Here is a 25,414-nt window from a genome sequence, read left to right on the forward strand (position 1 = left end):
TTTCAGAACAACAAGAACAACAAAAAACTGTTAAAAAAATAAGAAATTGTGAAAATGGTGAGAGACCAACAAAATATTCTAAGAGAGAAGACTCTTATAAAAGGTGGTGAGCTATTGGGGTCGCTTGCCTAAACGCTGGTCCCTGCTCTTCTTGTCAGTGGCATCTGGGTGCAGCAGAAGTGTGGGTGATTTTGCAATAGATACATGGTAACTATAATGTTATCAAGAAACAGAATGATGGTGCAACCCCCCCACATATACACACACGCACACACGCACGTACACGTGCCAGGTTTTAAACATAAATGCATCTTTTTTTTTTTTTTTTTTGCGGTACTGGAGATGGAACCCAGGGGCATTCTACTTGAGTGACACCCCCAGCTCATTTTTTTTTTTATTCTTTATTTTTGAAACAGGTTCTCACTGAGTTGCAAGGGGCCTCACTAAGTAGCTGATGCTCTTTGTGAACTGCCATCCTCCGGTCTCCACCTCCCGCATGCTGAAATTATACACAAGCGCCACCATGCCTGGCCATAAAAGCATCTTTACTCATTTAAGTTGAGGAATTCAAAAAAATGTGTGTGTGTGTGTGTGTGTGTGTGTGTGTGTGTGTGTGTTTTGCTGGGATTAAACTCAGGCATATTCTGAGTTATACCCTCCAGTCCTATTTGACTTTTTATTTAGAAACAGGATCTCACTAAATTGCAGAGAGCCTCCCTAAATTGACGAGGCTGGCTTTAAACTTGATATCCTCTCTCCTGTCCCAGCCTCCCAAATACTGGAATTACAGGCATGTGCCACCACACTTAGCTTCAAATACATTTTTGGTATCTAACTACAGTGAATGAACATGAAAGATAAAATAAAGAAATAAGGTAATGTTCTCGCCGGGCGTGGTGGCACACGCTTGTAATCCCAGCATTTGGGAGGCTGAGACGGTAGGATCACGGTGCACAAACAGCCTCAGCTACTTAGAGAGGCCCTTTGCAACTCAAGTAAGGCCCTCTTTTTAAAAATAGAAAGACAATTGGGCGTGGTGGCGCTCACTTGTAATCCCAGCATTCAGGAGGCTGAGATGGGAGGATCGCGGTTAGTGGACAGCTTCAGCTACTTAGTGAGGCCCTTTGCAACTCAGTGAGGTCCTGTTTCAAAATAAAGAATAAAAAAATAGGGCTGGGGGTGTAGTTTGGAGGAAGAATGCCCCTGGGTTCCATCCCAGTACCACAATCAATCAATCAATACATAAATAAATAAATAAAATATAAAAAGACTACAAAATGGGGCTAGAGTTATAGCTTGGAGGTACACTGACCCTGGATTCCATCCCCGGTACCGTAAAAAAAATAATAATAATAATAATAAGGTAATGTTCTAAGAATTTCAACAGGTACATGCAACACACACACACATCCATGTGGAACACTGGATATGTATATATATATATATATATATATATGATATACACACATACATATGCTCATACATACACATACATATGTTCTTGAATTTTTCTTTCCTTTACTACCAAATTGCTTACCTAGATCCAGTCCTAGTCATATCATAGAATCTCATATATGTGATACCAATACCCGTTCTATCATCTGCATTTTCAATTTTATTGGACGCCATGCTAAGACTTGGATAAACTATCAGTGAGCCTGGCATAGTGGTGCATGCTTGTAATCCTAGTACTTAGGAGGCTGAGACAGAAGGATCACAGGTTTGCAGCCAGCTTCAGCACTTTATGAGGCCCTCTGTAACTTAGTGGGACCCTGTTTCAAAAAAAGGAATAAAATATGGTGAGGGGTATAGCTTGGAGAATACCCCTAGGTTCCATCCCCAGTACCACAAAAAAAAAAAGAAAGAAAGAAAATAAAAGAAAAAAGAACTATCAGTACTTTTTTTTTTTTTTGCCATACTGGGGATTGAACCCAAGGGTATTTTATCTCTGAGCTACATTCCCAGCCCTATTTTTTATTCCATATTTTGAAACAGAGTCTTACTAAGTGCAAAGGGTCCCTTACTCTAAGAATTAATGAATAAGTATGGAGCAAAAATGGCTAAGTATAGCATAAGATGATACTCTGAAAAATCAAAATAATGCATAGGTATATAAAAGGCAAGCTGAATTATTTCACTAAAAAGGATACCACAAGACACTCGATCTTAAAACCAAATATTAGTGGCACAATTAGAAGGGAGGGAAGAAGAAAAGGAAGGGGAAAAAAGAAAGAAGGGAGGGAGGGAAGGATGATGATACAAGTATGATTAAACTTTTCCCTCAAAGGAGAGTTGATGATTAATAACTTAGAAATGTCCACACCACATAGGAAGTTTCTTCTACTATCAAGGCATATCAAGTAGATTTTTTCCCCACCACTTATTGTAAAAGGTTTGATTTCTTACCTTCAAAGTCCACATCTCCAACTAATTTTGTCTTTCCTGTCACTGGATCATGGACATAGTTGATACCCACATCAATTACAGCAGCGCCTTCCTTAATCATATCAGATGTAATCAACTTTGGAACACCTGGAAACAAAGCAGAGTTGTAAAACATTCTAAATAATACTTCAACTCTGTCCCTGAGTATAATAAAGTTTACACATTTGATGTTCTTGTTGTTGATATATATGTAATATCACACCATCTGTAAGGAAGAGACCAGCAGCATTCTGATCATTTCTAACCAGGCAGAATAAAGATGGTTAAGGCAACATGTGGGGGTTCTTGTGGGAGTAATTCCACTGAGAGTGTAGAGATCGCTTACCTGAGTTCTCAGAACAGATACCTTCCTAAGCAGCATCTTTTTGTATGTCTTGCATTCTAAATAGCATGGGGGAATGATTATGGACATAAAACAGGCTCTTGCTGATGTGGAGTACAGTGAAAGCAACTAAAAAGTTGGAGGCAGCGAGGAGAAGCTTTGAAGGGTGAGAGGAGGAAAGAGAGGATAATAATAATCCATATTCTCCAGGGATATGGTAGAGTACCGTCAACGTGGTGGCATCTTAACAACTCCAAACATGAAATGTTATCTTTTTATTTTTTCTTGGTTTCTTTGATTCATTATGCTTACATATGACTCTGAAAGATGTCAGGTATAGTAGCTCTCAATATTACTCCATTCTGGTTGAATAAGTAATACTACAGAGATTTGTTTCCTATAACAATTTTAAAATTTTGTTTCAAGTCCAATGGTATCAGGTAATATGGCTCACTTTTTAAAAAATGAGTAATTATTAAATCATCTCCAAACTTAGTGGATTAAAACATTAATTTACCATTACGTCCCATGGTCTGTGAGTTGACTGAGCTCAGCTGGATGGGTCTGACTCGGAATCTTTCAGTGCATTCATTACACTATCTATGGAGGGGCTCTACGCTATGCCAGGGGTGGGGCTGATCCTTACACAGATCTTGTGTGTTTCCCTTTTCCTTGGGAATCCTGTCACGGCCATGAGAACAAGCTTGAGCTAGCCTCTTATGGGATACCAGTCCCTTGGAGCAGAGATGAGTCATCCCACCTGGGCCATCCTACACTGATCAACCCAACCAAGCCAACCACCAGTGAGATTCTCTTACTCTAGTAAACGCTTGTAAAAGAAGGTAAGAAATGAAAGTAATTTTCTTTCAGGACTTACTGAAAAATGTAGTTAATGAGCATCAAGCCATATTGCTTTTTAGTAGATAGTAGCAAATGGCTATTTATTCCCTAAGACTTTGAAAACCTTGTTTCAAACTCCTCTTCTGTTTTGTCCACTAGTCCAGAATGTTTATATTATAATCCTTTCAAAATCCTAATCAAGTACTTACATTATAACATGCTGTAAAACATACTCCAGCATCTCATAAACATCCTAACTTTGCCCTATACTCCAAAATGCTATTAAGATAAACAGGCTTTCTGGGGATGGGGGTGGATCCACGAGTAGAATTTCTGTAACTGAGCAGACGCTCAGAATTAACTTCTCAGGCCAATCAAAGCTGGCTCCAGCCCACCCCTACTAAGGTTGTCAAGGCATCCCAACTTTGTCTTAGCAACCGGTTGTTTATGACTAATTTTGGGGGTGTGGTACTGGGAATTGGATCCAGAGACATTCTACCTCTGAATTACATCCCCAGCCCACTTTTAAATACTGTTTGAAACAGGGTCTTGCTAGGTTGCTGAAAGGCTCCCTAAGTTTCTGAGGTTGGTCTTAAACCTGTGCTCCTTCTGTCTCATTTTCTCAAGTACTGGAATCACGGGTATCACTACCATGATTGGCTGTTTGTGACATTTTTAGGGAGTCAACATTTGACAACCTATGAAACCCACAAAGACCCAATCAAGAACGTCTCTTGGCCATCATTTAAGATTTTAACTTAGAAATCATATCTCTGTAGTCTCTTAAGCTTCCTCTTGAGCCACGAAGCTTCAAAATTTTCTGACAGTGATGATAAATCTTGCTTTAAGTCTGAACTCTGATTTCTTTTAAATAAAGGTCTCCAAATCTGAGTTTATTTTGTTTTCTATGACTTAAGAACCCTTTATAAGTATCCTTTGATTGTTTGAACATAACAAAGTTATTCTTGGTAGGAACCATTTCATTACTAAAACACTATTCAGTTGGGCGTGGTGGCGCACGTTTGTAATCCCTGCGCTTGGGAGGCGGAGACAGGAGGATCGTGCAGGTTCAAAGCCAGCTGCGCTGGCTTAAGAGACCCTGTTTCCAAATAAAAATAATATAAAATAGGTCTGGGAGTGTAGCCTGGAGGTAGAAGGGTTTCTAGAAACCCCAGTACCACAAAAAAAAAATTTTTTTAAAGCCACTATTCAACTCGGTGTCTGTCATTTTATGTTGTATTTCTTTAGAAGGGAAGTTTGCTGGAAGTTGATGGGTATAGGTGGATAAAATCATTCTTCAAAGTTACTTAGAGGACTGATAAGTTCAGAAATTTCTTTGGGAAAATTCTGCTTTTGGTCATTTAGAAAACTATTTAGAGTACTTCTCTGTTTGTCCTTTTATATTAGTGAAATCTCTCTAGACTTTGCTGTCCATGAGGAATGGCAAATCAAGTTTATAGCTGAGATAAACCCACCACTAGCTCTGAGGAGCTGAGGCAAGAGGTTACAAACATAACTTTCTGGGTTTTGTTTTTGTTTTATTTTGGTACTGGGGATTGAATGCAAGGGCATTCAACCTCTAAGCTATACTTCCAATCCTATTGTATTTTTTTTTTTTGAAACAGAGTCTCACTAAGTTGCTGAGGCTGGCATCAAACCTGCAATCCTTCTGTTTCATCTTCTCAAGTACTGGTATTACACCAAGTACTAGGTGTGCATAGTACTCCCAGATATAATCAGGACTTTCAACTGACTATTTCTAGACTCTGCTGGATTTGCTTCAGTCTAAACCTAAATCTCTTTGCCCTCTGGTACCAAATCCTGCTGCTTATGTGTATTTACATCATAACCTCAAATTCTTATATTTACTATCTTTATAAATGGCATTAATTTCACTAAAGAAAATTAAAAATTGTATTAGCCATTTTAAGGAATCTTTATAAGGGGGACAAGTGCCTTAGAATACAAAGGAGTAAAATTCTAAACATCCAATAATCTTTTCATGTGTTGAAAGGAATAGCTAAAGGTATTCAGATTTCAAAATTGTCCCCTTAACAGAGTCTTCCTTGGCCAAGGCAAAAAAAAAAAAAGGTGAAAATTTTAATGTTTTAATTTCTCCAAATCTCAACATACACCTAATCCTATTATTCCTCCTGGACAAGCCTATGTTTCTCTACCTCCTCTATCACCTGACTTGTTTCTCTCCTTTCCTGGCTGTACAGAAGTTCCTCCAACTACCATTCAAAACAAGATCCCTTACTGATGATTTTAAGACCTAATCTCAGTATGAGCTAAAATCCATTAACATTTTCTCAAAGCCTAGCCACAAGAATTTGCAGAAGAATTAGGAAGTTTTAGGTACATTATAATATAGAGCTCATGTATTAGTAAGCTTTCTTATCATATGATGAACTATCCAAGACAAGCTACTTGCAGAAAGGAGGCTTATCTAGCTCACACTTTTAGAGGTTCAAAGTTCAAGATCAGGCAGGTCCCACTGGTGTGGCCTTTTATTAGGACATAGAAACAAATGATATCACAACAGGTAGGGGGCATGTGGGAAGAAGTATCCCATCTCAGAGAGAGAGAGAGAAGAGAGAGAGAGAGAGAGAGAGAGAGAGAGAGAGAGAGAGAGAGAGAGAGAAGAGAGGGGAAGAAGAAGAAGAAGAAGAAGAAGAAGAAGAAGAAGAAGAAGAAGAAGAAGAAGAAGAAGAAGAAGAAGAAGAGGAGGAGGAGGAGGAGGAGGAGGAGGAGGAGGAGGAGGAGGAGGAGGAGGAGGAGGAGGAGGAGGAGGAGGAAAGAGAAGGGAAGGGAGGGGAGGGGAGGGGAGAGGAGAGAATGAATAGGCTTGCTGCTTTTATAATCACTCTCTTGAGAACTACCAAAAGGTCACACAGACAACCCTTCATCTCTTGATAAAGCATGCCCTGCATGACTTAAGGACTTCTCATTAAACCCTTTCTCTTTAAAGTGCCACCACTTCCTCATGCTATGGGCCTCTGGGGAACATTCAAAGGACAACTTAAATCTGAATCTATTAATCCATTCATTCAGGTAAAAAAAAGAATTGGATGCAAAGGCAGAACTCAAAGACCCCAAATTGTGTAGGAATCAGAAGGACTGAGAAAACTGTTGGTATTGGACATCTTTTGGAAAATATCTCCAAAATCATTTCTGTGAATATATATTAGATTCTGACTCAGTCCTATAAACAAAGATTGGTGAATTCAGATATAGGCCATTTAGTACATTTATATATATATTTGTTGAGTTAGTTATTTTTTTTGTTTTGGTACTGAAGGTTGAACCCACAGGTATTCTACCTGTGAGCTACACTCCCAACCCTATTTTATTTTTTATTCTGAAACAGGGTCTCTCTAAATTGCTATAGTTCTCACTAAATTCCTGAGGCTGGCCTCTAACCTGTAATCCTTCTGTCTTAGCCTCCCAAGTACTGGGATTACACTTGTATGTCACCATGCCTGGTACATTTATTACCTTTTGACAACGTTCACAAGTAAATCCTGATGCAGATGAAGACCTAGCTCTCTGCTCACTTTGTGTGATTGATATTAAGCCAGATACAAGTTAATACATAAGAAAAAATAAAATGGGAAAAAAATGCCCCAGTACCAGACCTCCATTACCCTGCTGAACATCCTCAGAAGGTCTTAGCAAAAAAAACAAAAAAAAAACCAAAAAAAAAAAAGAAAAAGGAAAAGAAAAAGAAAAGAAAAGAAAAGAACGAAAAAAGAAAAAAGTAAAACTCAATAAATACATGGAATGGACTTACATAAAACATTTAGATATTTTCTATCATTTAACACAAAGAGAGTCACTTGGTAAAGACATCTGTAGATATTTTAAACAGAAAAAGATATTGGGAGAAAAACTTAAAAATTAACTGAAGAACATGAGAATCAATATGCTTTAAAGGGAAATCAAATACCCACTTTCTCACTTTACCCTTAAATTCACAAGGAAGAATTTCTCACAGTGTTAAAAGGCAGTCTTTTGATTGATGTGGGTGCTACTTACTTAACCTAAAATTCTGCTGTCCTTATTCAATATCTCCCTTGAAGCAGACAAGCTATGTAGGTGGTGGTCTCTCTAAAGCCATAAACATACCTCATCTTCGTGCAAAACAGAAATCCTGTGTAAACAGAGAATCCCTGCTCATAATATGGTCACAGCTTATTTGGATGCTCTTATTCTGATTTATACCTTTATGTCCAAAACAAGCCTGAAAGGGAGATATTAAAAGTACCAGAGTTTTTTTGTCAGTAAAACTTTGGCAATGTTGGCTGAATTGACCAATTATTGGTGCTGAGCCCATCCGGGTTGAGAATGACCTCCTCAAACCTTTATCTGCATTTTTATAACACCTCCTTAAACCATAGTTAAAACCTAAAACTAACAGAGAATGAACTGATTCTGAAAACACTCATCCTCCCAATCAAAACCTCCCCGTGGCTGGGGATGTAGATTCCATTGAAGACTCTGAAGCCATAGATAGGATATTTGTTCTCTGCTTCCTTGTACCAGCAAACTCAAATTTGATTTTATCTTTGTGCCCCTGAAACTACATATTTTACAATTTAAGATTTGTATTTTGTTTCTTTTAGTGTATTTTAGATTAAAGTAATCACTATTTAACTGCCTTCTGGAAATTTGGATATAATTTCAGCTGTTATGCCCTAGGAGTTTACTAAGCCCCCCTTATACATTTTACAGGTTCTCAACTGTGACGCAAAGAATCTGAAATTTCTCTTTCTACTCTTACCATGATGATAAGGGCTTGAGGCAAAATAAACATTTCAGAAAATATGAATCAGACTCTAATTTTGCAGTTCCTAACAGTTCAAAACATTTATGTTAAGTTGGTCCATCAGTAGATATATATTTGAAGTTCATAGGTAATAAAAAATTAAAAATATAATGAGCTACTTTTTGATCTTATAGAAACATTTGCTATCACAAATTTCTACTTTGGTATTTAACAGTTTTCAAAACTTTCACCAGTTTTCTAAGTTTCCAATAAACCAAATCAACTGTAAATCTGAGGTCACTCAGTAGAATTGTTACATACTTATTATCTCTCAGAAACTGTAGCTTACAAATATAATTATACACAACAGCTCAAGGCAGGCATGTGGAGAGAAGTGTATTTTTTTCTCCAAGCTAAATGGCTTATCTATAAATTTATTTCTAGCACAACAAATTTCTACTATTAATTCAGAATTTCAAAATTATTGGGATTACTATCTTAGGATAAAATATTCTTATCAGGAAAGTTAGTAAGATTTTTTATTTACCTATGATTTCCATTCTGGGTGAAATCTCTTTAATTGACATATTGACTAGTTAATAGATTATCTATATAGAATCATACTACTTCAAGAGTTATTCTTCCCTGCTGGGCATGATAGTACATACCTGTAATCCCAGTATTTGGGAGGCTGTGACAGGATGATCACAGGTTCAAGGACAGCCTCAGCAACATAGCAAGACCTCAGCAAACTAGTGAGACCTTGTTTCAAAACAAAACAAAAATCAAATCAAATAAGACAAAAAAAAAGGGCTGGGTGTGTAGCTTAGAAGTAGAATGCCTCTAGATATAATCCTCAGTACCATAAATAAAAGAGTTATTCTTTTCATGTTAGGTTATACAAATCTGCTAAACACACACACACACACACACACACACACACACACACACGTGAACATAGCATATATTCCTTTTTTTTTCTTTTTTTTTGTGGTACTGGGGTTCCTGGAAGCCCTTCTACCTCCGGGTTACACTCCCAGACCTATTTTATACTTTTTATTTGGAAACAGGGTCTCTTAAGCCAGCAAGGCTGGCTTCGAACTGTAGGAGCTATGGTTCCTTAATGCAAAGGTGCCACCAACCTCCTGAGTAAATGTGAGACCGTATCCTCATTCTCAGCAAGTAGAGCCTCAGCAGGATATTTCATATGCCAATTTGACAATTTCAGCATTCAGCTTACACGAATTAAAAAAAAAATTAGTCCCTTCCCTATAGATCCTGCTATTACAGTCATCTTTGTCTTTATGAAATGGCTCAGTCAAAGCATCCTGATAAAAGGAAGCACTGTATTTACACATAGCTTTAATTAGCAGAGTTCAAAGGGCTGTGCAAACATTACCTAATTAAGCTTCACAACAATTCAGTGAAGCAAGACAAGGTTTACCCATTATCCTCATTCACAGAAGAGAGATTTTGAGGTGCTGAGAGGCTAAATGATTTCTTAGTTTCACAATGATGAGTCAGATGTGAGGCTGGGAACAAGACCAGGACTCTAGTTCATATATAAAAGTAACACCATGTGAATGCTTATTCAGGTGGATTACTCCTTCAGCTGAAAGTTAGGCTACGACATAAATAATAAGAGTAATTGCGATGGAATTTGTTGAATGTATAAGTTTCTAGATTAGAAACACTTTCTTCAGCATAATTTGTTTTGGAGACAGTCATAATATGGCTAAATGCATCCTAACTAAATAGAGCCTGCTTTAACATTATCTTCTCTGGTAGGTTTTTCTTTTATCTCTAGAAATTCTCAAAAAGTGTTTATAAACCTATAAATCAGCAGCAGTGACCACACAGCACATCTTGCTCTTTGTGACTTTTTCCCCTGGCTTCTCGGTCCCTGCTTGATATGTGTTCAGCTATGACAATATCAGTCAAAGAATAATGTCCAAACCAAGGGAAATATCTGGTTGCTCCCCAAGATTCTGCCTCTTAAGCTATCAGAAGATTGCCAAGTTTCTTACTGATGTGAGAGCCAGCAGGGTCAAGATCCAGGCCATATTTGATCAGCTGGAAATGTGGGATCTTTTTGTATTTAGAAACTCATAGGATCACTCTTAAAGAGTTCAGTCAGTTTCAGCCTTAAATCATTTTTTTTTAATTTAAAAAGCAAATGGACCTGTGGCATCCAAATGTGTATTTCTCTTTTCTTCTTTCAACCTAAAAAATATCATTCCCTAGAAAAACCACTGGTGCATTTGGTGTATGGGTATAATTTAGAGGGCAGAGGCAAAAATAGATGAGTCAACATTATCAACTGACACATTATACAGACTATTGAAGTAGAACAGAATGGATTTCAAATATTTTTAACTCTTTTAAAAAAAGTGTCTACGAAGCTCAGAATGTAAAATTATTAAAACAAGGAGCAATGTGTTCCTTGAACAGAGAAGGTGGGGTTAGGGGATCCCTGAAACCAGCCCTAACCCCTTAGAGCCCAAACTGAAAATCAATGAGTCCAATCTTTCTATCTTAAAGAGGTAACTCCTGAAGGCAGATTGTCTAAATAATATATACAAATAAGTCCTAATATTTAAAAAACACAAACTATTATTTTTGTGTGGTATTTGGGATTGAAACCCAAGGGTATTTTAGTGTCGACCTGTACTCCTGTTTTATTTTCTATTTTGAAACAGGGTCTTGCTATATTACCACCACTGGCCTTGAACCTGTGATCTTCCTATTTCAGCTTCCCAAGTATTGGGATTACAGGCAGGCATCACCATGTCTGGCTTGTGATTTTTAATAATCCTAGCTATTCCATTCGTATAAGTTTTAGACCTTTCCTTCTTCCACAGTTTTAAGCATTTTAGTAGGCGCTACAGAATTCTCTACTCACTGGCTCATATAAGTGATACAGACCAGAAAAAAAAGAAAGAACTTATTTCCTAGTTTCAGGATTTCAAAAGCTTAACACTTTTTAAAGACAGGAGGGCTCGAATTAGAAAATGAAAAGGCTGAGTAGTATAAGTCAAGGAAATGTGTAGAGGAAGAGATGAATCCTTCAACTTCACAAGATCTCTTAGTTGATGTGGCTTGAGCTATGTCTTGGAGAATTGGTAAAAACTCCAGTATTGATGTGGGCCATCAAAGAATAAAATATAGTCCATGGAGAAGTTGGAAATGGAGTTATTTCAAATTATTAAATGGATGGAAATATGTCTTAAGCAGATTATTTACAACACTTTCATAGAGTTTCCTGTATACCAAAGGATGTCATGGAAGTAGCAGAGAGCTTAAGAAAATTGGATACAAAAGGGTCATACAGATAGAAATAAGAGGCAATTCTGCAGATACATGCATAGACAATTGGCTAAGGAGCAGACGAGGTGATGGCTCTCACACTGAGTGAGTTTAGAAACATATTAGTGAGAACCAAGCCTCACCCTATGTCAATCTCAGGGAATACAAAAGAACAGTTCAAGTAGATTAACCTTGAATTTCTACCACTTTCAAACAATTTTCAAAGATATGAGAAATATGTAAGTTCTGGTGAAGATGGGGAAATAAAAATGCTTATACACTGTTGGTAGGATTGAAATTAGTTCAACTACTATAAAGATCAGTTTGGAGATTCCTCAAAACACTAGAAATGGAACTACCATATGACCTAGCTATCCCTCTCTTCAGTATAATTCCAAAAGAGTCAAAGTTAGAATACTATACTGACACATGCAAATCCATCACAATAGCCAAATTATGGAACTAACCTAGGTGTCTGTCAAAAGATGTATAGACAACAAGAATGTGGTTTATACACACAATGGAATTTTACTCAGCCATAAAAAAGAACAAAATTATATCATTTTATAAATGACAAAGTATCTTTCAAGCTTCATCCAAATTTTTATCCTCTTACTAGATAGATGAATATTCTTCTATTCCTTTTCTAATTCCTGTATCTATACCATGTACCAACGAAGTATGAAATATTAATAGAACACTGAGATGTTTTTAAAACAGAAGATGGAATAAGGGAGAATCACATACATACTAGATTTAAATTAGAAGTAATATTCTAGTTCTTGGGTTGGAGGGTTGAGTACATAGGTATTCACTATAACATTATTATATGACTACTTATTCTGCCATCTTGCTAGAATAATTTATAAATTCTATTATATTTTTTGTAGATTCATTAGATTTTTAAACATTGGTAATTATTTCTAAAAATGTTAGGTTTTACTTCTTGCTTTCTTATCTGGATACATGAGATTACTTTTCTTTACCTGTTTACACCAGATAAAACTTTACATCAATAATAATGCTGGCTAGAAGTTATGGGAGGAGACATTTTTATCTTGTTCCTGATCTTAGGGGAAAACATTCATTCTTTACATTAAAAGTATAATGTTAGCTGGGCAGGGTGGCACAAACCTGTAATCCCAGTACTTGGAAGGCTGTGAGACAGGAGAATCATAGGTTGAAGGCCAGTCTTAGCAATTTAAAATAAAAAGTAAAATATGAATGTAAAAATGCCCCTGGGTTCAATTCTCAGTACCACAATAAATAAATAATAAATAAATAAATAAATAAATAAATAAGTTATCTGTGAGATTTTCACAAATGCTCTTTATGAGGTAGACACATTCCCTTCTATTTCCAGTTTGCTGAAAGTTCTTAAATCAGAAATGGATCATGGATTTTTTTCAAATGTGACTTCTGAGATTATGAAGGTTTTTACACATTTTCATTTATTTTGCTTTAGTTCATTAATATGGTAAATTACACAAATTGGCTTTCAAATGTTAGACTAATCTTGAGTCCATGGAATAAATACCACTTAGTCATGATGTGTTATCCTTTAATATACTGGATTAAATTTGGATTAAAATTTTAGTCTACTTTACTAAGGTGTGACTGACATACGTAAACCCTGTCTTAGAGATCAGTATACAGTTATGAAGCCATTATCATAATCAATGCCATAAACATCTCCATTTCTTATAGAAATTCCTCTTAATGTCTTTTAAAATTAGTTTTATTTTTATCTTGTTTAGGAAGATAAGAACACATCACAATAAGACCTGCCCTCTCAGCAAATTTTAACTATACAACACAGTATTGTTAACTATAGGCTTGTGCTAGACACTAGTTCTCTAGGACTTAATCATCATCTATAACAAAAGCTTTATACCATGACACTTTCCCACTCTACCCTCCTCCCAGCCCCTGGAAATCACCATTCTACACTGTTTTTGTGAGTTTAACTATTTCATACTCATCATGTAAGTGGGATCATATAGTATGTCATTTTTTATATTTGGCTTATTTCACTTAATGTGTTGTTCTCAAGGTTCATCTACATGGTCATAATATTGTTTCTTCTTTTTATGGCTCAATAATATATATTATGTGTAAATATTTCACATTTTATTATCTATTCATCTATGCACAAACATTTAGGTCGCTCCCCTGTCTTGGCTATTGTGAATGAGGATCAAATTAACACAGGAGTGCAGATAACTCTCCAAGATACAAGTTATAATGCTAGATTCTATGGTAATTCTTTTTTAAAATTTTTTATTGGTATATATATATATTTTTTATATGATAATTCTGTTTTTATTTTTTTGTGGAACCTCCATGCCATTTTCCACTTTCTTCCATGTTATACCAATTTACATTTTAACTAACTGTACAATGGTTCCCTTTTCTTTACACCTTCACTAACACTGTAACCTTTTGTTTTTCTCATAACAGTCATCCTAACAAGTTTGATATGATAGATCAATGTGGTTTCATTTGCATTTCCCTAATGATTAGTTATGCTGAGCCTCATATATATCTGTTATCGGCCACTTTGTGTGTCTTCTTCAGAGAAATGTGTGTTTAGGTTCTTTGCCCATTTTAAAAGCAGACTATCAACTTCTTTTCAATTGAGTCATTTGGGTTCTTTATATACTTTGAATAATAATCCTTTATAAAATATATTATTTACCTCAGTATGTAGAAGTTTTCATTTTATAGATTGCTGCCTTTGCTGTGAAAAAGCTTTTTAGTTTGCTTTCATCTCTTTTGACTTCTTTTGCCTGTACTTGATATTACACTTATTGAATAAATGAAATCTATTCTCGTATAGTGTGAACCCTCTGATGTCACTACCCAGAAGGCCTTGCATTGGCCATACACACAGATTCCACAGGATGACAGTGGTTCAAGCAGAGCTCTATATCTTTCCCTGATCTCTCTGGTAAGCTGCTGCCTAGTTTGCCTCATTTGGTACTGCACCAAGATTTTAGAATTCACTAGTTATCAATTAATTGGTCTATTATTTCAACAATAACTTAAAGGGAAAAAATTTCTATGAAATCTGATTTTATTTTTTTGCAGTACTGAGGATGGAACCCAGGGATTTTCTACCTCCAAGCTACACCCCCAGCCCTAATTTTTTCATTCTTTATTTTGAAACAGGCTCTCACTGAGTTGCAAATGGCCTCACTAAGGAGCTGAGGCTGTCTGCGAGCCCGGATCCTCTTGTCTCAGCCTCCCAAATACTGAGATTACAATTGTGGGCTACCACACTTGGCTTTGAAATCTGATTTGATCAGATTCAATTCTCTTTGCCAGAGTAGTCTGAGACCAGTTTTTTGTTCCAATGCCAAGAAGATTTTTTTTTTTAGTTGTTTCTTTCCCTAGCTCTCTGTTAAAGAAATAGCTGATCTATGGTTTATTTTGCTGTTCTCATGGACTATCATCCTCCTTTTAATTGCCTTATACCAAAACCTCCATTGTTGATGCCCTTAGGTTTGAACCTCTCTATACTCTGTTCTCTATAAAGCAATTTCACTTAGGAAGACCTATGGAGTTCTGTTACTGCAAGCTACCTGCAACCCCAACCTTCGTCAGAGGGGCACTATGCTGTGCCAGCTTCTACTGCTTGGCCCAGAGAGTGATGCCCCTGGTCTTCACAGCTTTACTCTTCCGGCATAAAGTCTCCATTCCAGGTGTGTGCTGAGTTGATGTTAAACTGGGCTCAGCATTATTGGTTACTGATTGAATTCTCTTATTCATTGTTGTTCTGTTCAGATTATTTATTTCTTCATGATTCATTCTTAGTAGGCTACATGTTTTAGGGGTTTATCTAATTTTAGGTTATCCAGTTTTGTAGCATATAATTGTTCATAATAATCTCTTAAGGTTCTTTGTAATGCTGTAGTATCTGTTATAATGCCTCCTCTTTAGTTTATACTTTAATTTGAAATTCAGCCTTTTTCCCTCCTCAGTCTAGTTAAGGATTTGTTAATTTAGCCTGCCTTCCCTTATTTCTTCCTTTCTTTTTCTTTTTCTTTCTTTCTTTTTTTTGTTTTGTCTTTGTCTGTTTTGACTTTTGAGACAGTGTCTTGCCATGCTGCTCAAGGTAGCCTCAAATTCATGATCCTCCTGTTTCAGCCTCCTGAGTATATGGGGTTACAGGTATGCATCACTGCATCTGACTTTTTGTTTACCTTTTGAAAAACCAACCCTCAGTTTAACTGATATTCTCCATGGTTTTCTAGTCTTTATTTTCTTCATTTTTACTATAATATTTTTTATTCCTTCTGATAAGTTTGAACTTAATCTAGTCTTCCTTTTCCTACTTTCTTGAGTTATAAAATTAGGATATAAATTTGATATTTTTCTTTTTTCTTAATATAAGTATCTATCACTATTAATTTCCCTTTTAAAATTGTTTTTCATGCATCCCATAAAATTCAGATTCTATGTTTCCAATGTCATTTAGCTCAAGAAATTTATTTACATGTTGGTTTATCCTTTGTCTCACTTGTTAAAGTTTAATTTCCATACATTTATGATCTTAGGCCATTTCTGTTGCTAAAATGGTATGCCTGAGGCTGCATAATTTATAAGGAAAATAGGTTTCTTCTGGCTTACAGTTCTGGAGGTCTAAGAGCATGGCACTGACGTCTGCTTGTCTCCTAGTAACAGTCACATGTTGCTACATGAGGGCAGAAAACTAGCTGCCACTAAAAGAAAGAAAGAAAATGGAGAGTGGGCCAAACTCTCATGAGAGATAAAGATTTCTGTGAGAAAAACATTAATTTAAAAGATTCCTTTAGGAGCAGCCGGAACGGCCAGAGCCGCAGCGCGGATTGGGGGGAGCCGCGGAGCGGAGGGGCCTGAGCAGCTGGAGCAGCCAGAGCCACAGCGCGGAACGGCCGGAGCGGCCAGAGTGGCCAGACCCGCGGTACAGAGCAGCTGGAGTCGCGGTTCCGAGCAGCTGAGCAGAGCGGCCAGAGCAGCCGAGCGGAGCGGCCAGATCAGCCGGAGCAGTCAGAGCTGCAGCACGGATTGGCTGGAGCGGCGGCGCGGAGTGGCCGGAGCCGCGGAGTGGAGCGGCCGGAGCAGCCGGAGCAGAGTGGCCAGAACAGCTGAGCGGAGCGGCCAGAACAGCCGGAACAGCCAGAGCCACGTCGCGGAACAGCCGGAGTGGCCGGAGTGGCCAGACCCACGGTGCAGAGCAGCCAGAGCCACGGTGCAGAGCGGCCAGAGCAGCTGGAGTGGCCAGAACCGTGGTGCGGAGCAGCCAGAGCCGCGGCGCAGAGCGGCCGGAGCGGCGCGGCCTACATCTCCCCTAGCAACACCAGGCTCCAGAGAGGAGGGAGACTCAAAACAGAGCTCAAATCCAGAAAGGAGGTACTCTGGCCTCGCGGCCTAGGATGCAGAAGCAGCGTCTTACTGCTGGCGGCAGCGGCGAGTTCACCGGACGGCCCTAGACCAACCCACTCAACCAGCCACCAGGCGCCTGAGAGGAAGGGTGGACAGCGAGCCGAGGTGAGCAGGTGCTGAACAGCCGGGCGGCAGTCAGCAGTTTTGTTGGTGCAGGGAACATCTAAAGCTCCCAAGGGCTGGGTGCAGCACAACTGGCAAGGACTCAGAGCGGAGTTCAAAACCAGAGAAGAAATACGCCGCATCACGGCCGAGGGCGTGGCAGTGGTGCCATATTGCCAGTGGCGGCAGCAGCGAATCCACCGAGTTCACTACAGCTCCATCAGCGCACTCAACAACCGTGAGTCAAATTGCGGCCCCTAGGGGAGAAATCCCAGTACTGCACTCCCAGGGACTTGTGCAGATAGTCTCCCTGGGTCGGAGATTTTAGCAGTGCAGCCCAGTGGGGGAGTGGCAGTGGCAGAGATATCATACCATAGTCACAACTCCCCACTGGAGAACGCCCAACTTGGCACCCCCCACGGCCTAAGCAGCCTTGATTGACTCCCTGGGTCTGAGACTTTGTGATACAACACAGTAAAGGAGTAGTGGTGACTGAGATACCATAGACTAGAGATCCAGAGCATCTTAAGTGAACTCGTAGTGACTCAGGGAAGAACCCAGAGAAGGCACAAACTTCCAAAATCATGGGAAAGAGAAATAACAATGGAGCAGTGAATGCCAACAACACCACAACATCAGAATCTGATAACACAGAAACCCAAAGATCTCTAGAAGATCAAATTAGGAAAATAACTTTAGAAATAATAGAGGACTTTCGAAAAGAATTTAGAGAGAGTCAAAAAGAGATAAAGGATGCAATTAATGAAGTAAAGGCCTCAATTCAAAGTATAAACAACAGATTAGACCACGTGGAGAATAGAATCTCGCTTCTTGAAGATGATCATTCTAAAAATGAACGCATAGTTTCTAATTTAGAAAAAAAAACCCGACAGCAGGAATCTGACATTGAAGAAATATGGGCCCATTTCAAGAGAGCTAACCTAAGAATAATTGGAATAGAGGAGGGAAAAGAAGGTGAAACCAAAGGGATCAACAATCTCTTCAAGGAAGTAATAGCAGAAAATTTTCCAAACATAGAGCAAGAGGTCGATACACAGGTCCAGGAAACTTATAGAACTCCCTTTAGACAGGATCGGAGAAGAGGATCCCCACGCCACATAATTGTCAAAATGACTAATGTGGAAGCCAAGGAGAGAATCTTAAAGGCAACAAAAACAAAACGCCATGTGACATACAGAGGCAAACCAATTAGAATCACTCCAGACTTCCCAAACCAAGTTATGAAAGCCAGAAGGGCTTGGAGTAACATATTCCAAACTCTGAAAGAAAACAACTTCCAGCCAAAAATTTCCTACCCAGCAAAACTATCCATCAAATTAGATGGGGAAATAAGAAGCTTCCATGACAAACAGCAACTGAAGGAATTTATGTCTTCAAAACCAGCGCTAGAGAAAATACTCAAGGAGATTAACTGCAAAGAGGAAATGGGTAATTCACGCCAGAACCAAAGAAACAAGAATTCCCATCCAGCAGACAACTAAGCAAAGAAGAATAAACAGTATCTCAAACAGAAATAAGATCTCAACATGTTGGGAATTAAAAATTATCTCTCTATAATCACACTGAATGTAAACGGCCTCAACTCCCCAATAAAAAGACATAAAGTGGCAAAATGGATTAAAAGCCAGAATCCATCCATCTGCTGCTTACAAAAAACACACCTCACAAGTAAAGATAGGAACAAACTCAAGGTAAAGGGCTGGAGCAAGGTAATCCATGCTAATGGTACTCGAAGACAAGCAGGAGTAGCAACTATGATATCAGACAAGTTAGACTTCAAACCCAAACTTATTAGAAGAGACAAAGAAGGTCACATTTTACTGGTAAAAGGAATAGTCCAGCAAGAGGAAATAACAATAATCAACATCTATGCCCCAAACATAGGGGCAGCTACTTTCATAAATCAAACTCTTTGTGACATGAAGCCACACATAAATCCCAACACAATAATATTGGGAGACTTCAACACACCTCTCACAATACTAGACCGATCTTCCAGACAAAGGGTCAGTAAAGATGTCTCAGAACTAAAGAACACCATTAACCAAATGGACCTTTTGGACACATATAGAATATTTCACCCAACTACAGCAGAGTTTACATTTTTCTCAGCTGCTCATGGAACCTTCTCCAAAATAGATCACATCCTGGGACACAAAATGAGCACTAGCAAATTTACAAAATGTTACATACTTCCCTGTGTCGTTTCAGACCATAATGGAATGAAACTAGAAATCAACTATAAGAAGACCCAGAGAAACAACATAAACATGTGGAGACTGAACACCACACTTCTGAATGAAGAATGGGTCATAGAAGATGTAAGAGGTGAAATCAAGAAATTTCTAGAAACAAATGAAAATAAAGAAACAACATATCAAAACCTCTGGGACACTTTGAAGGCAGTATTAAGAGGAAAATTTATAGCACTGAGTGCTCACATAAGAAAAACAGAAAATCTTCAAATAAATAGCCTTATGACACACCTCAAAGCCCTTGAAAAGCAGGAACAATTGAACCCCAAAGCCAGCAGAAGACGGGAAATTATTAAAATTAGAGCAGAAATTAACGAAATAGAGAATAAAAAAACAATACAGAAAATCAACAAAACCAAAAGCTGGTTTCTTGAAAAAATTAACAAGATTGATAAACCACTAGCCAACCTAACTTAAAAAAAAGAGAGAATCAACCTAAATTATGAAGATAAGGGATGAAAAAGGAGACATTACTACTGACAGCGTAGAAATCCAGAGGATTATCAGAAACTACTTTGAAAAACTATACTCCAACAAAATGGAAAATCTGGAGGAAATCGACAACTTCCTAGATAAATACAACCTTCCTAAACTGAGTCAAGAAGATATAGAACACTTAAACCAACCAATAACAATCAAAGAGATTGAAATAGCAATAAAGAGCTTACCATCAAAGAAAAGCCCAGGACCAGATGGTTTCCCAAGTGAATTCTATAAAACCTTTATAGGAGAACTAATCCCAATACTACTCAAACTATTTCAGGAAATAGAAAAAACCGGGACTCTCCCAAATACATTCTATGAAGCCAACATCACACTAATACCCAAACCGAATAAAGACAGTTCAAGGAAGGAAAACTACAGGCCTATATCTCTGATGAACTTGGATGCAAAACTATTAAACAAAATACTAGCAACACGCATTCAAAACCACATCAAGAAAATCATTCACCATGACCAGGTAGGGTTCATCCCAGGGATGCAAGGCTGGTTCAATATACGAAAAACAATGCATGTAATTCATCATATAAACAGAATCAAAGACAAAAACCACATGATCATCTCAATAGATGCTGAAAAAGCATTTGATAAAATTCAACATCCACTTATGATAAAAACACTGCAGAGAATTGGAATAGAAGGAACATATCTCAACATTATTAAGGCAATCTACAATAAGCCCACTGCCAACATCATATTAAATGGGGAAAAACTTCAAGAATTTCCCCTAAAAACTGGAACGAGACAAGGATGTCCACTATCACCACTTCTCTTCAATATAGTACTAGAGACTCTAGCCAGAGCAATAAGGCAAGAAAAGGAAATCAAAGGAGTACAAATAGGAAAAGAAGAACTTAAGCTTTCACTATTTGCAGATGACACGATACTATATTTAGAAAACCCAACAAACTCAACCAAAAGGCTTATAGAACTGATCAACAAATTCAGCAAGGTATCTGGATACAAAATCAATCTTAAAAAATCAGAAGCTTTCCTGTACACCAACAATAAATCCACTGAAAAAGAAATTCAGAAAACACTTCCCACAAAAAAATAAAATACCTAGGAATAAACTTGACCAAGGAGGTAAAAGATCTCTACAAAGAAAATTATAAAACACTGAAAAAAGAAATCGAAGAAGATCTTAGAAGATGGAAAGACCTTCCATGTTCATGGATTGGCAGAATTAATATCATTAAAATGGCCATCCTCCCAAAAGTGATATACAGATTTAATGCAATGCCCATTAAACTACCAAGATCATTCCTCACAGACATAGAAAAATCAGTCCTTAAATTTATCTGGAATAACAAAAAGCCCAGAATAGCCAAGGTAGTTCTCAGCAACAAAAACCACGCAGGAGGAATCACAATACCTGACTTTAAACTATACTACAAAGCCATTGTAATAAAAACAGCATGGTACTGGCAAAAGAACAGATATATAGACCAATGGAGCAGAATAGAAGACCCAGAAACAAGTCCGCACACTTTCAGCCAATTGATTTTTGACAAAGGGGCTAAAAACATACACTGGAAAAAAGATAGCCTCTTCAACAAATGGTGTTGGCAAAACTGGTTAACCATATGCAGAAAATTGGATGTCAATCCCACTTTTTCACCCTGTACAAAAGTCAACTCACGATGGATCAAAGACTTGGAAATTAAACCAGAGACCTTGAAGCTCCTTGAAGAGGGCATAGGTCCAACACTACAACACATAGGCACAGACAAACATTTCCTCAACAAGACCCCAAAGGCACAACAAATTAAAAGGAGAATCAATACATGGGATTGCATGAAACTGAAGAGCTTCTGTTCAGCAAAGGAAACTATCAAGAACCTCAATCGAGAGCCAACAGAATGGGAGAAGATTTTTGCCACCTACACCACTGATAGAGGACTAATATCTAGAATATACAGAGAACTCAAGAAACTCAACACTAAGAAAACAAAGCATCCAATAACAAAATGGGCAAATGAACTAAATAGACACTTCACAAAAGAAGAAATTCAAATGGCCAATAAATGCATGAAAAAATGCTCAACATCACTGGCAATCAGAGTGATGCAAATCAAAACTACCCTGAGATTTCACCTAACTCCAACTAGAATGGCCATCATTCAAAACACAAACAACAACAGATGCTGGTGAGGATGTGGAGAAGTGGGAACTCTAAGACATTGTTGGTGGGATTGCAAATTAGTGCAACCACTTTGGAAAACAGTATGGAGAATCCTCAGAAGAATGGGAACAAATCTTCCATTTGATCCAGCAATACCACTGTTGGGTATCTACCCAAAAGAAAAGAAACCAAACTACCAAACTAATGCATGTGTATCTATGTTCATAGCTGCACAATTCACCATAGCCAAACTATGGAACCAGCCAAGATGTCCATCAACAGATGAATGGATTACAAAACTGTGGGATATGTACACAATGGAATTTTACTCAGCCATCAAAAAAAACTCAATTACATCATTTTCAGGGAAATGGATGGAACTGGAGGACATTATGCTAAGTGAGATTAGTCAGGCACAAAAAATAAGAAATCAGATGCTTTCCCTAATATGTGAGAGTTAGGGAGAAATGGATCATAGGAGGAACTCTTGGAAGAGGATCAGTAACTTTTAACTCTGTTTACATTGTCTTTGGATATACAATATATTTTTTATTTTTTAGGAAGTTTATTTACTCTTTTGTTGCCTGTGCCATTGAAATCATATCCAAGAAATCACTTCCAATTTCAATGTTGTGAGGTTTTATGACCCAGATTTTCTTCTAAAAGCTTATAGTATTAAGATTTATATTTAGGTCTTTTATCTATTTTGAGTTAATATTTGTATATGTGTTAGGTAAGGGTCCAATTTTATTCTTTTTCATGTAATTATTATTTTTCAACAATATTTAGTTAAAAGACTAGTATTTCCTCCACCAAAAGTTCATGGAAACCTTGTCAAAAATAACTTGACAATGTATGGAAGAGTTTATCTCTAGGCTTTTATTTAGCTCCAATGGTTTATATATCTGCCTTTAGAACAGTACTACACTGTTTCAATTATTATAGCTTTATATGGTTTGAAATCAGAAAATATACATCTTCTAGCTTTGTTCTTCTTTGAGACTGTTTTGGGTATCTAGAGTCCATATTCCATATCAGGATAGATTTTTTCTGAAAAATAAATAAATAAATGTATGATAGTTTCACCTAAAAAAAAAAAAGAAAAAAATATTCTCTGGTAAGAAAGAAAGCAAAAAGAAATATTGAAATGTTATCTTTAAGTCATCAAAAGTTTGGTACCAGACAAATGAAACTGTTATGTGAGATTATCAATGTTAATATTGTATAAATTGCTATAATACTAGATGTCAACCAGTAAGCCAAGCGTGGGAAGGAGGGATGGGGAGGGAATGGGGTGGGGATCATGGTAGGGGCTAATTGGGCGAGATGTGCATGTATGTCTACAAAAGTATTTTCTTTATACCACTATGATGTATGAATACATTGCACCAATAAAATAAAAAAAAAAGAATTTTTCAGAAAAAATGGTTTGGGAGGAAGATTTAAAATGCTAATAATTATGGAAATGAGGTAAACATAAACTGGATTTTATCATAATGTTCTCATAAATTTTACAAAATATATCAAATGACCTTTTAAAAATAAAATTTAATGTATATTTATATGTATATATAAATTTATAAATATCTACTATTGTGGAGTAAAAAAAAATAAAAAAAAATAAAAGATTCCTTTATGCCCTCAAATATCTCTTAAAGGTTTCACTAACTCTCAACACTGGTATATTGTAAACCAAACTTCACAATAAATTTTAATGGGGACAAAGCATATTGAAACCATACCTTTAATGAATTGTTCATTTTATCTTCTGTTATTGAAATCTAGTTTCAGAGAACTGTGGTTACATTTTTTGTTTCTTATTATGATATACCCTGAGGAATGTTCCATGTGAAACTGAAAAGAACGTGTGTTCTGTTGCTGTTAGGTGGAATATTCTACTTGGTGGGTATTGTTGTTCATATTCACTGCTGTTTTTAATTGATTTGTCATCAGGCTGACCTACCCATTGTGATATTAGAGCACTGAAATACTACAGTACAATGTATTATTGTCTATTACCAGTTTTATTAATGTTTATATATTTAGGTGTTCTGATATTGGGTATCTATATGTTACATATTTTTATCCTCTTAATAAATTGACTCTCTTTTCATGATATTAAAATTTTCTTTGACTCCTATAACAGTTTTTGACTCAAATTCTACTTTGTCTAAGGATAGCCACTTCTGCTTTCTTTTGGTTACCAGTTTCATGGAATATCTTCTCCTATCCTTTCATTTTAAATCTGTCTTTAAAACTAAAATGTGTCATTTGTATACAGGCTGTAGATAACCTTATTTTTTTTCTCAATTCATCCTCCTGATTTTTTGTTATGTTCTGTTTTGTATTTGTTTTATTTTGGTTTGATTTGATTTGAACTGGGGATTTTACTAGATGCATTCTACCTCTATGCTACATCCCTAGCGTATTTTTTATTTTAAAACAGTCTTGATAAATTGCTGGACCTGGCCTCAAAGCTACAATCCTCCTTTCTCAGCCTCCAAATACTGGTATTATAGGTATGTGTCTCCATGTTCAGCTTCTCTCTGTCTTTTGATTAGAGAATTTGGCCCATTTACATTTGAAGTAATGATTGATAGGTAAGAATTTACTATTGCTAGTTTAAAAATATTTTCACAGTTCTGTAATTCCTTTGTTCCTTTCTTCTTCTCTTATTGTCTTCCTGTGTGATTTGATTATTTTTATAGTACTGGCAACTTTTCTGTTTGCTAAGTTTGTTGTTTGTCCTTCTTTGCCTTTGGCAAGTGCCTATGTAGCAATGACCTGCAGGGTGTCCCATATTAGAGACAGAGTCTCCTACAACAAGCTTGAGATGGCCTCAGCCCAAGCTCTGCAAGTGATCTTGGCCTTGCACTCAGAAATGTCACACTTCGCAGATACTTTTCTAGATTCATTTTGTTATAGCTTAGCTTCGGATTCTCATAATTGTATAGACTCTCATAATTGTACAAACTGTATTGCAGAAATCCCAAACTATATGGGGAGGAGGTACTACTGTTCCAAGTGCAGCCAAGAGAGCACAGAATGTAGGTGGCACCTTTACTGACATCCAGCTTTATATAACCTGAGCAGATGTGGCCTGGCCTGAGCGGTGCTCACAAATTATACAGGCATAAAAATGCCAGCATCTTTTCCCAAACATTCATTGAGGCCCCACCACTTTCCCACTGTGGGCTGACCTCAAGCTTCAGGACTCTGAACTTCATTTGTTCCCCATTTGTTTTTGTTTTTGTTTTTTTTTTTGTTTTGTTTTTGTTTTTAGAAATTCGTCCTTATTCTGG

General features: G+C 37.2%; 1 protein-coding gene across 1 annotated transcript in view; it reads right to left on the minus strand.

Moving 5' to 3' along the window:
• The window catches only part of MTHFD2L (methylenetetrahydrofolate dehydrogenase (NADP+ dependent) 2 like), a gene marked incomplete at its 3' end in the record, with an annotated part of 96,801 nt that overhangs the window by 19,917 nt on the left and 51,470 nt on the right, over positions 1-25,414 (minus strand). The window contains exon 6 of the mRNA XM_080698020.1: positions 2,407-2,532. Within this exon, the coding sequence (XP_080554146.1) occupies positions 2,407-2,532 (126 nt within the window). The remainder of the gene's footprint in view (positions 1-2,406; positions 2,533-25,414) is intronic.

Source organism: Muscardinus avellanarius (assembly GCF_963383645.1).
Source record: "Muscardinus avellanarius genome assembly, chromosome: 6".
Classification (NCBI taxonomy): domain Eukaryota; kingdom Metazoa; phylum Chordata; class Mammalia; order Rodentia; family Gliridae; genus Muscardinus; species Muscardinus avellanarius.